The 12,528-nt window shown below is 48.7% G+C and overlaps 1 protein-coding gene across 1 annotated transcript in view; it reads left to right on the top strand.

Moving 5' to 3' along the window:
- Window positions 1–12,528, top strand: part of PDLIM4 (PDZ and LIM domain 4) — a 42,111-nt gene that overhangs the window by 15,520 nt on the left and 14,063 nt on the right. Inside the window, exon 3 of the mRNA XM_051631520.1 lies at window positions 6,901–6,985. Coding sequence (XP_051487480.1) covers window positions 6,901–6,985 — 85 coding nt within the window. The remainder of the gene's footprint in view (window positions 1–6,900; window positions 6,986–12,528) is intronic.

The raw sequence follows: 12,528 nt of genomic DNA, 5'->3' as shown, positions 1-12,528 counted from the left end.
AGGACTTTTTCTTCAGGAGTGCAAATTTTCAAGGCTCTCATATCTCACAGTCAGGCAAAAACAAATGCTCAGGCTTTGGCAAGACAGAAACAGGCTGGAGCTGGTGATGGTGAGGAGCTGCTCAGCACAGGATGGCTCCTCCTGGGGAGGAGATCAGAGTGTTAGGTCAGTTTGGTGGCTCTCCAAGAGCAAACACACCTCGGCCACGCCTGGAGAAGCCCGTGGGACCAGCCTTTCCCTTGATAGGAAAAACTGAGTAGGTTTTTCTACAGTAAGGACAGCAGCTCCAGTCGTGCTTTATTAGCTCTATTTTTGGTTTGGCCCAAAGCAAGTGCTCAGTGACATGGCTCTTGGATCTCCCTCCTGTTTCCTGAGAGACCTGTTGGATCCAGATGACTCTGCCCAGCCGTTAGTCATCACTGGAAGCGTGTCCGACGTTCCCTCCTCAGTGTGAGCAGAATCCCTGCTCCAGGAGCAGAGTGACCTTGTGCTGGTGAGGGAAGCACATCCCAGGGCAGGGATGAGGGGTTTTGTTTGCAAATCAACACAAGGCAATAGTTTTTTTTTAATAAGTGTCTTAGCCTGAAATATATTTGAAATAACGAGCTCGTTTGCTTTGTCTTTAGTGGAGATGTTAATTCTGTTCAACCTAAGGATGCCCCTTCCAGGCAGGCATGTGTGCTGAGGGAGGGCAGGAGCTGGGCAGGGAGCCCAGCAGTGAAGGGCTTCCAGCCCTCTGGTGCCCTCTGGGCTGCTTCCATCCTGTGCCCTTTCTCCGTGAACCCCTGACATTCTGTGTGACCCAGATATGGAACAAGACTCGCTTTGTTTTCAGGCTGTGGTCAGTAAATGTCCTTTGACTAGAAAGTTCAGTAGGAAAGTTGGAATGGGGAGAAGATGTGTGGGAGAAGGCAAGAAGAGGGAATTACTGTGTGGTCTGATAGGATGTCCTGAGACTGATGTGGCCTGTCTGGTTTTGGAGGAGTTGGGGATGCAGAGAGCCCATGAATCTGATGGAAGGAGCTGCAGATCATCCTGTTTTACCAAATTTGCTTCATTAAGACATTTTAGCTGCACAGGTGGGGAAACGAGCCAGGAGGACACTCCATTTGTGGGTGGAATAAACCATTAGCATGTCAAGCTTCCCTGGGCAGTGCAGGCAACATGCCTGCCCTACACTTGGGAGGGATCTATGGAAGTCAAAGGGGTTTCTGTTGGGATGCAAACCTTGGCCATAGTCAGGTGTGACCATGTGGCTGGACTCTAAGTAGATCAGTGCATCCATCCGTAGCACAGTCTGTCACTGGGGCTGTCGTGCTGGGCTTGGTGGTTTTTCTCCTGAATGGCTGCACTGCAGAATCTGTTCATGTTGTCAGCCTGGAAGGAAAAATCCTGAGAGTTCTAGGTCAAATGTGAACATGTTATTTCCAAATACCCTAATGGAAAGCAGCACCTGGAGCCCTGCTGGCTGGAGGACCATGCCAGCTGTTGGGAAGCACATCTGCCACGGCTGTGCTCACTCCAGAGGCAGCTGGGGGGGGCAGTGGCACTGGGACCTCTGGAGAAGTGAAGTTTTGAGGCAGCAGGGAAGGGAAGGTTCATGGTGCAAACAGTGTGGCTGTTCTGGCAGAAAGGAACCTCATCACTTCCTAGCTTGTCTGGCACGGCTGGGACAGCTCCTGGAAATTGAAGGAACTTTTGTTTCCTCTCCAAGTTTCCCTCCCTGGTTACGAACTCAATGCCGGGTTATCCGTGAGCAGGGTAATGTCTGGCAGAGGGATTTCAAAGCTGCTGAGTGTTCATATGAGCAAGTAATTGAGCATTAAAATCAGTCTTATTTATCATGATTGACCCTTTCTTGTCCTGGGAAGCCAGCTGCATCCAGGCAAGCACACACGAATCCGTGGTCCTGAGGGAACCAGCTCAGCAGTGCAGCTGGCCCTGTGCTTTCTTACCTATTACTGTGTTTCCTTATCTCTTCTAAAGACTTCTTGGAATGTTAACATCTCGTGGCTATCCTGCAGCCCTGCTTGTGAGAGAGGGCTTGTTCCTTCAAATCGGGTCATGTCTCAACTAAAAGGAGCCACAACATTGGGTTGGAGCTAAATTGTCCTATCGGGCAGCTTGTTCCAGCATCCTCTTCCCAGCTGTTGCATCCCAAGAATCCGAAGCAGAGATGGCACAGGGACCCTTAGTGGCATCTGCAAGGGAGGGTAAGGGCAGGTATGTGGCAACTGTTGGAGAGGATCCTGGGTGTTAAGCAGCCCTGTGAATTATTACTCACAGAAACATGGGGTGGAGATCTTGGTGTTTAGTCACAATTATGCATTTGACCAGCAGCCAAGGATTTCAGAGATGGAAATGTGTGGATGAGGATGATCACATGGCAAAACTTGTTCTTTTTCCTTTTTCTCACTGCAAAGTTGTCTCCAAGTTACACGAATGAAGAAATTGCTTATCAAGCAAGAAGTGTGCTTTCTGGCTCCTCCACTCCAGGAGCAACATGTTCCTGTGATGTGCAGGGAAGATTTTACATGTGTTGGGAGACTCTTTTAAAACAAACAAAAAATTCTTGATGCTGTTGTTCCCAGTCCAATCCAGTTACAGCCCTTTCTTCAGAAAATAAGTGGGGTTGTTTGTGTGTGGGGCCAGACTGGCAGCATCTGTCTTGGACCCAAGCACAGCCAAGGACCCTGAGGTGGTTGTGTTAGGTTTGTTTCCTGACTGGTGGCAAAGCATAAGTCTTCAAAGGTTCAGGTTTGGTTCCTTCTGCCTACAATAAATCTTGGCAGCACTTTCTTCCCTTTCAGTGTGGTGTGTGTGCTGCAGGAGGGGCACTGCTGGGGAGATACCTCAGGGGTGGTAACTCTTCTTTTTAAACAGCAGCTCAGGGGGCCTGGGAAGCAGTTTTGCCCTGTGCATCCCTGGCAGAGCAGAGATGAGGGGCTGAGAAGGAAGCTGGCATGCAGGGCTGGGGACAACCCAGGTTCCTCTAGGGGCAGCAGTGGGGGGCAGCGCTGCGGGTCAGGTTTGTTCTCATTTGTGTGAGATGGAGCAGCTGAGCCCAAGGACAGGACTGCAGTGAGACTTTAACCACCATCCAGGGGGTTGGATAATGAACCCTGCTTCCCTGCAGACATGTAGGGTGCAGAGAACCAGCATGGACCCAGTTGCCACCACAGTTCTGCTGAGTCGCTCAGAGAATCCGAGTATGAAGACTTTCTGTTTATTCCTGCTCTGCATAGAGATGGACTTTCCAGGGAAATTTCTGTGGGAGAAAATCCAATAATGAGTCTGCTGAGCATGTAGCCCCAGAAGTCCCTGGATCCTCACATAGTGGATGTTCTCCCTTGTGCCCCCCAGGCCTCCCCCAGCCCCTGGAGGTTTTGCTGGGGTCTGTGTGCCATGAGCAGGCTGCTGGGGGGTGGCTGGGGCAGGCTGGCAGTGTGGGATGTTCTTAAGTTTCCAGGAAAAGTACAACTGAAAGAAGTGAATCACAGCTTCCCCTCTGGAGCTCCCTGAGGACTACTAGAGAGGAAAACCGGCAGCTTTCCAGAGCCTGGTTACACAGCGATGGTTTCAGCCGAGAGGGATGAAGGGAGGAGAAATCCTCCAGCTTCTCCTTGGTGTGTCCTGGATGTGCCAGGTCCACCAGGCTGCTTGGCTCCTCTGCCCGTTCACCAGCCTGGGCACAGCCTTGCCCACCTTGGTTCTCTTGGTGAGGTTTGACAGCCCTGGGGAAGAACCAGCACCATCTGTAGCTGCTTCTAGACTCCATTCAGCTCCAAGAAGGCTAATGGCCATACCAGTGATAAACATCAGCCATGACCACAGTGATGTGCCTTCACAAGAGGTGAATAGTGTCCAGGAGATGGGCAGGATCCTGGAGTCACCACCCCCAAGAAGGAACTGTACAATTTGGGGTGAAATACAGCAATAGGGTTGGTTCTGGAGCATGGTGTAGCTTGTCATCCCCTCACACCTGCCCAAGAGCAGACAGCAGCATCCCAGGCCTGGTCTGGCACTTTCCCAAGTGCTAAAGGTTAGTTTATGAGGGGGTGGAGAAATTAAAAATTCAATAAGACCCAGGAATTCCTGCAACTTAAAGGCAGCTCTACAAATGTACAGAGCAAGACTTGCAGATTGTTGCCAGGTGAAAAAACATTTTGGTACAATATGTGAGCATGTGCAAGTAATCTTCTGAGAATGACGCTGAGTCTTTTAGAGAACAAGTTGTGGGATAAAACGTGTCTGCAACTTCATTATTTTTTTTCAGTTGTTAATGGGTCTGTTTCCCACGAAGGCCCATGTTGGAGGCCTAGCCCTAACCTGGCTCAAGTTATGTTCCTTAGGATTGTCCTAGCAGCCATTGAAACAGAGGGGAGTGTTGCTAGTGCAGGGTAATGATTTCCACGGAGCTGACTTCAGCCGCTGCGACACATCTGAAAGCGCTTTCCTGTCCTTGGGCTGTAAATTAAATGACTCGGAACATTTGAGTCTGATCTCTCACCCTTCACGTTAGAGAAGTGTGGTGGGTTTTTGCTGTTTCCTAAAGACAAAGCTCTGACTGTTGGTAGTGTGAAAGGTGGCTGTGCTGATCCCCCTGCTCCCTGCGCTGGTCCTGCTGGGAATGTGGGTGCTGGGCTGAGGTCAGAGGAGCAGAGCCTCAGCCTCTGCAGGAGCTGCCTGTGGCATCTCACTCCTGGGCAGTCACCTCTGAAATATTTTGGATTACCTCGTGTTCTGCCATTCCTGTGGAAAAGGGGGAGTCTCCTTGTATACATGAATGCCCACCAGACGTGCAGCTTGCCTTTCTCTTTGGTGAGGCTGGTGTTTCTCCCAGTCTCCTCTGCCTGTAGAAGTGTCAAATGGCACCTACATCGTGCTGTCTCAGCTTAATTTCAGAGCTGTTCAAGTGGGAGCTGTGGCTGAGGTGAGCCTGGCTTTGCTCAGGCCAGTGCTGGAAGCTCTGTGAAGCCTTCTTGCTTACACCAAAAACCTTTTGGTCGCTCTAAAGAGCTGATGGTGAAGCCTTGAGTTTAATCATTAAAAGCACTGACTGTGAAGGGGCTTTGCAAGCCAAAGTCTGGCTGTGTCTTTCAGTAAGTGTAAAGACACCATACTGATTCTTGGAAAACCCAAGTTTAGCTGTTTTCTGGTCCAGCCAGTGTGAGCTTTGCTGGTCAGGGGTTGGTGGGGAACTGGGACAATCCAAGTAGGAAGTGCTTTCAGTAGTGAGGATCACATGCTGCAGCTTCATGCAGAGCAGATTTACTGATATCATAGAATGGCTTGGGTTGGAAGGGACCTTAAAGCTCCTCCAGTTCCAACCTCCCTGCATGGGCAGGGACACCTCCCACCAGACCAGGCTGCTCCAAGCCCCATCCAACCTGCCCTTCAACACTGCCAGGGATGGGGCAGCCACAGCTTCCCTGGGCAACCTGGGCCAGTGGCTTCTGCAATTGGAATCAGTTTCTGGATCTCAGTTCTTATTAACTGGCAACTCAAAGTCTGCAGGGATGTTTTCAGCTGTGTTTGGCATGTGGGCTCCAGAGCAGAGTGAGGGGGAATTCCATAACAGCCCCTTCTCAGCAAGTGCTCAGCAGGATGATCACAGGTCAGGGAAAAAGCACGGAAATGATAAGGGTGATCACTGCCAGTGTAATTAGGCATTTTCATTGTTCTGGGCCTCTGGATGAAATTATTCATGTGGAATTAATATACACAGTGCTGGATGGTGGCAAGAAGCAAGTTGGGGTTGCTAGGAATGCTGCTGTTCCTGGGAACACTGGCTTCCTTTACCCCACTGTAAAACAGTTGGAAAGACCAGCTTAAAAAAAAGGTCCCAGCCTAAAAACTGAAGTTGTTATGGTGAAGATCATTAATTGGAACAAGGCATCAAGGGAGAGCATGTTCTGCCCTGTTGAAAAGCTGGTGGTAGTACTGAGTAGTGGTTTGGGACAAAAACAGCTTAAATCCTCAGGGGATGGATCCAAAGTGTGTAAAAGCCAGTGGGGGTCTTTGCTTTGGTGGGTTTCGGGTCAGCCCCCACATTTGGAAAGGCAGGATTGTGTGCTGGCCAGTTTAGATGCAAAATACTAAAGGTAAAAATCCACCTGAAGGATTCCTGGGTTAAAACCTTTTTTGAAGCCTCCTCATTTTTGCAGCTTGGACTCTGCAGATCATTAAACCAAAGCTGAGTGTGGCATGTGGCAGGGGCCAGAGTCTGAGGAAGGATGTGTGGCTGCAGAGAGGGGCAAGAATTCCCACTGGCATCACGAGGTGCACGTGTAGATTATGAGGACAGAAAGGGTAGTTTGCCTTTGAAAACTTTGTCTTGCACTTCATGCAGTTCCCATCTCCTAGCTCAACTTCTTAGCATCCAGGAAAGCTCATGTGTCTGTGCCTGCTGGAGCGAGCATCCCAGGAAATGCAGTTATTTATTTTTATAAATATATATATATGGTGAATGCATAATCACAAGACATTTCAGGATTCAGAACCAAAATAAAGAGGCAAAGCCAGGAATATGCAAAACAAGAACCACCACAAGCCTGTCTACCCATTTTGTGAACTGAAATAAGTTTGTATCTTAAACTTGACACTGAGTTGGAGCCTGCAGTTCAAGAATGGGTTTGAGCTTCATGGTTTTAATAGTGTGGAACTGGCATCCTCTCTATTTACCACTGTATTATTTCTGAGGATAATTTTAGACAAACACATGTATATATTCATTTCCTGGCAGGCCTGTGTATTAGCTGTCTGTTTGGGGGTTGGGGCTTTTCTTTGTTTTTCTTTTTTTAAAGAAGTCTGAGCATTTAATTGCTTGGGTTTTTTTCTGGTTTGTTGTGTTTTTCTTAAAAGCAGTTTAAGTTGAGTTTATTAAATGTCCCATTGCAGAGCTGAAGGGAAGACCTGGTCACCCCCTGTTCTGGAAGATGGCAAAGCTCAAGCCTACAGGATCAGCGTCGAGCCAGAGGCACAGGTAGGGCAGCAGCCCTGCACCCAGCCTGGGCTTCCAGCTTGCTTTTCTGAGGAGAGCAGATCCATGTCCCTCCTGTCAGCCCCTCTGCCTGCATCCTGCCCTGCCTGCCCACCCTGCTGTTGGGAGATGGATGGGGTTGAGCAGATCTCCATCCTTTGTACCCATCTCTTGACCAACAGCTTGGCAGTGAGGTCAAAGATGACTGTTGTTCTCCTTTGACTCCTCAGAGGGAAGAGGAGCAGTGTCTCACTCCTCCCTTTCTGCCTCCAAGTTACCTGACTTGGGTTTTTTGGATGTTTTGGTCTGTGATGCATGGACGTATCTGGGGAGTGAGGCCAAGAGGAGGGGATGGGGCAGAGAGGAGTTCCTGTTGTCTTGCTCCTCCTTAGGTGAATGCTGAGCTGATGTGCACACTGCAGGCTTCTCCAGGGCCCAGGAGATAATAGACTGCAGGACCAAAGCCTGCTGAGACCTGGGCATTTCCCCCCCGAATGTTGTCCAGCCCCTCCCAGAGCTGTGGCAGAGGCGCCAGAGCTGCTTGTGAGCTTCAGAAAACAAAAGTATATCAGTTCAGGCTGGCAAAAAAAAATCCTGCAGTGGCCACAGCAAAGCAGGAGCACTCTTGGGTTGGTGCTGAGTGTTCAGATATTGCTCATGTGGTTTTCTTCTCTGCAAAGGTGGTTTGTGTTCTGGGCTGTTCCACGAGAGCCTTTTCTCCCCATCCACCTGCAGATGCTGTTGGCTTAACTCTGCTGCTCGTTCCTGGAGGAGCTTTTTGAGTGTCCCCTCCCAAGGTTCCCCCCCAAAGGAATGCAAGACTCACAAGGGTGGAAGAGGGTGCGATGAAGCTGTGAGGAGTGATGTTGGTCACCTTTCCCTTTGAGGAGTGGGGAGGTGGCCTGGGCAGCAGAGACACCACAGAATTACAAGGACAGGGGAGAAATTCTCCAAACCCTACAAGACCCAACCTATGCCTGTGGCTGTTGGTCATTGCAACCTCGTGACAGATGAGTGGAATTTGCCAATCTTTTGCGTTTTCCCACCCTGGGGCAGTGGGGAGACTGGCTGTGGAACAGCAGCTCCCACAAACCTGCCCTGGTATCACACACAAGCAACTCACAGATCTGCTCATCTTTCTGCACTGCCAGGGCAGGGTGATGTGTGTGCTTGGGCTTGGAGTTCTGGAAGTGTTTGCTTCATTCATCAATTGCAGCAATCTTTTTTGACAGATATTTTTTCTTAATAGACTTTTATGTGCCCCAAACCCTACGAATAATATTAAATAAAGACCAAATGTGCAGCAGTTCCACTGCCAGATACAACATTTCTGAGGTTTAGTGCAGATTGGATTTGGATCTGACTATTAATATATGTTACACATGGATCTTTTTAAAAATTAGACAGTTACATAGAGTATAATGAGGGGGTAGGGATGGGTTTTCCTGAATCTAGACCTGCACTGAAAATGTCTAAATCTGTGGAGTTCTCAGTGGGAAAAGCAGGCGTGTTTGTGGCACGGGACTGAGAGGCATGGGAATAAGAAAAATCAGGTAAAGACAGCAAAGTTCTGCTCGTGCTCTTCTTCAGTGGCTGGATCCCCACGTCCTCTTGCTTATTGGCTTTTTGGGCTCCCCAGAGAGGAGGTGAAAGAGGTACCAGTGGAGTATTCCTGCTGTGGGCTCACCTGGGATGCGCTGGTTGATTCTTCACCCTCCCTGAACCGACTGTCCGCTGAGCTTGGGACATGTGCCAGCAGCTGTCCTAACCCCTGCCTTATCCCAGGTGTCCTCTGGCTTGAATGATACCAATGATACCATCAGCAGGCATCTCATCCCCTGGGAGCAATGCCAGGGCCTGGGGCTGTCCCAGGCTGGATTCCTCCAGCCCCTGGAGCAAAGGTGCTCACTTGGTTGTGTGAAAGAAAAGACTCAATGTGAAGTAAAGCTTGGCTCAAAGTCATTGCCCCGAGCTTTTCATACCCACCCTGACCTCAGAAAGAGCCACCCCAGAATAATGTCAATCTACTACCCTGATCACCCTGGCTCCTAATGAAAAAAATGAAGATAATTTTATGTGGAGGTTGTGGTGTGAGTCTGAGCCTCTGGTGCCCCCGTTCTGGGCATCAGGGAGAGCAATGGTGTCCCACAGCAGAGCAGGGAGGAGGGTAACTTGTCCCTTAGCACTGATTGTAACAGCCTTAAAAATGTCTTAAATATTCTCATATTTATTTTTTAGTCTCAGTAGATTAGCGTTACTTCTTTTAATTAAGGATGAAAGACTCCTCATTAGATTAATTGGCTCTGAGTGTTGCTTTAAGTTCTCAGTGGGTTGGTGTTACGCAAGAAACTTCCTTAACTGTCTTGGCAAAAGCAAATGGCCTGGGCCACAGTTAATTCTGTGAAGCCAGGGCTTGGAGCCTCCTCGCTGGAGAGGTGGGATTTCCTTTCCCGAGGTGACCGACCTTCCTTCCTGCCCGGGAGGGCGGGATGGGTCACGGCTGCTCCTGGAAAACCTCTTGCTGGGGACCCCCGTCCAACAGCCCTGCACGGGCATGGGCTGGTGCTGCTGGGGCAGGAGGACCAGGAAAGCAGCTGCCTCCTTTTGGGAAAACAAAGGATGAGATAATTCCCTGGCACGAGACCCTGTTCCCGCTGCACGGGAACTCCCAGCATGTTGGTTTGTGACTGATTTAAGAGCAGAAACACGCGGAGTCCTGACGGCCGCTGTCGTCAGCCTCAGGCAGCATTTCACACCCAGGTATCAGGGGTTTCTGCACCACCAGAACCTGCTGATCTGATTTACTGGGCGAGAAGATTACACACAAGTTGGTGTGTGCTTGGGTTTATTACTTTTTTTCCTGTGATACAATATTATGACTCATTTGAAAGCCAAGGAATTTTCTCGGTACCGCTGCAACATGTTGAGCTGTAACCTTTTATATGAAATTCCCTACATATCTCCTATAACAATCAGCATCTTTATTAAGTGAGCTTCAACAATCCTGGTAAATGAAAGAGGAAAAAACAGTCTTAGGATAAAGGGGGGAAAAGAATCGGAGTGGAAACTTCCAAATGGTGTTTTCTTCTGTCCAGTTAACTTGAATAGCTTGTTCTCACGAAAGGTAAATAGGAGCTGAACTGAAATAGTAACAGTGTGGGTTCATTTAGGACAAAATAGAAAGTGCTGTTGGATAAAGAGCTAATGCAGATACATACTGTGTTGTTTTACTAGATAACATCAGTTTCAGTGATGTCTTTGTCAACACAGGTAAGGAACCTGCCTGCTTCTGTAGTCAGAGATAGTGAGTGTTTGTTTGGCAGCACACGAGTAGCTCAGTGTCTTTGTTCTCCATCAGGGAAAATAACTTACCCATTTCATTTCTCCTTGCTGCTCGCTTAATGTGAACAAATTGCTCTTTGCAGTCACTTTTGTGACCTGGTGGGATACTTGTCATGGTCTTGGGTTTTTTTTCCCTCTGTAGTGAACATTGTTTTCTAGCAGGGGGGATGTTGATCCCACAGGGAGCAGCCTGTGCCTGGCAGGAACATCAGCAGGATTCCTGCACTGAGGAACAGTCAGTCCCCTGCAATGTACCTGGCTGCTCCAGGGTTGGAAATGGGACCATTAACACTGGAAAGTGGAGAGAAAATCCATTCTAGGGTTTGGACTGTTGTTGAGTTTAGCTAAGGCTGGGTCGTCATCTGGCAGGAGGGCACTGGTGCTGCTGGAGCACAGGGGAGTTTCAAGGCTCTTCTCCCTTTGTTGTACAATGTATTGCAAAAATACCTGGAGGTTTCACAAGAATTTATTTTCTATTCATGATCATTAAGTTGTCCTGGATGGATGAAAGTCAAACACTACTTACAGGATGCACAGAAATTCTTTCATTCTTAGGGCTTCTTCACCTAGTCTAATTTGTTCTAAAATGACTTAGCTCAGTTCATGTGTGAAACTGTGCTTGAGGTTGTGGTAGGACTGTGGGAGCTGGAGATACTTGTGGTTTACTCAGAGTTTACTGGGTTCCTGCAATCCAGCAGTTCCCCCATCTCCAAATGTGTGTACCCTGCTGGTGCAGAAGGGCTTTGTCTGCAGAGTTTGCCCGAGGGGGGGTTAGAAAAGGTCTGGAAAAGGTCTGTCCTGTGCCTCCTGGTGCAGCAGAGCCCTTGGCCCCACAGTTTGTACCCAAGTGTTCATAAACCAGTTCACTTGTACAAAGCCCTCCTCTGTCCTCTCGTTACACGCCCCCTGCACTGCTGATATTAAAAACATGCCCTCTGCACTGAAGCAGGCGGGATAAATGGAAACACATTTTAATCATTCTTGTGAGTCCCAGGTAACTTTTTTCCATGGCTGTGGATTTTGAAGAGCCCGCTGGGGAGCCAGGGAGCTTAAGGGATCAGGTCGTGGCGTTGAAGCCCAAGTCCCTTTTGAGCTCTTGAAGTTGCATGAGGGCTGTGGCTTCTCCCAGGGATCAAAGCTGTTTGCTGGGAGCCAGTGGCCCTCAGCTCCTTGCCACTGGCCCTCAACCCCTCACTGGTGGCCATCAGTGTGGCCACACCAAGGTGGAAAAGTGTTTACTCTTTCAGCAAGGGTCTGTGTAGCTTAATTCTTTGTGATTGTGAGAGGTTGTCCTTGGGTTCAAAGTGTGCTGCACAATATATAGTGCAGAATATAGAGATGGAACATTTTTGTAGCTTTCCCTAAGCCGATTTATTTTTATAACATCTCATTTTACATCAGAGAGCTGCTTCTCATGCGAGCGCTCCTTCTGTCTCTTCCTCCTGGAGGTTAAGAAATTCCTAACCATTGTTTACAAAAGGGTTCAGAAACTTTCCTCTCCAGGCAAATACATTTGGGGTGACTCTTGTCACGGGTGCTGTAACCCAGTCAGAAATGACCCATCGTTTAAAGGCAGTAAATGATGATCATCATGTACCTCTCCAGGGCTGTCACTCCTGGCACAGTGACCCACAGCCTGGCACTGGCACCAGTGACTCTGCAGTGCCCAAGGCAAGGGCAGTGGGTGCCTTCTGTCAAGTCCCAACTCCTGGAGTCCAGGATGGGTTTGGGGCTTGGAGGGCTACAGAGTCTGCTCACAGGGAAGGTTTCTCAGACATGCCAAAACTGCTGTTGCTCAAAGCACATGGGTGTAGGTTGTAGGACCCAATGTTGGCTTCTCAAACTGGTAATCTTCAGTTAATCTCTGATAGTTTGGAAAATCAGCTGAATTATTTTGTTTGTACTTCTGGCCTTTAAAGGTCTAATTGAAAACAGTGAAGTGGATAAATTTTAATTGCTTTGGATCAGAACACAAAGTCTGATGTTCTCCAAAACTGTGTCCAAAGCCTGTGGCCTCTAGAGCTAGGGACTTGGAGCTGAAACAGACTGGAAGGAGAAAGAGGGCATTCTGCAAAATATATAAAATAATAAAATCCTTGATAGAAGTATTCACTTTTTGAGTCTTCTGTCCTATTTCAGGTTTGACTAAAGCCCTTGGGGACTAAAGTGCCCCAATTCAGCTGTTCTAGCAGGGTTGGAACAGG

The sequence above is a fragment of the Apus apus genome, chromosome 13, assembly GCF_020740795.1.
Source record: "Apus apus isolate bApuApu2 chromosome 13, bApuApu2.pri.cur, whole genome shotgun sequence".
Lineage (NCBI taxonomy): Eukaryota > Metazoa > Chordata > Aves > Apodiformes > Apodidae > Apus > Apus apus.
The sequence above is the reverse complement of the archived record's forward strand: the minus strand, read 5'-3'. Positions and strand labels throughout refer to the sequence as shown.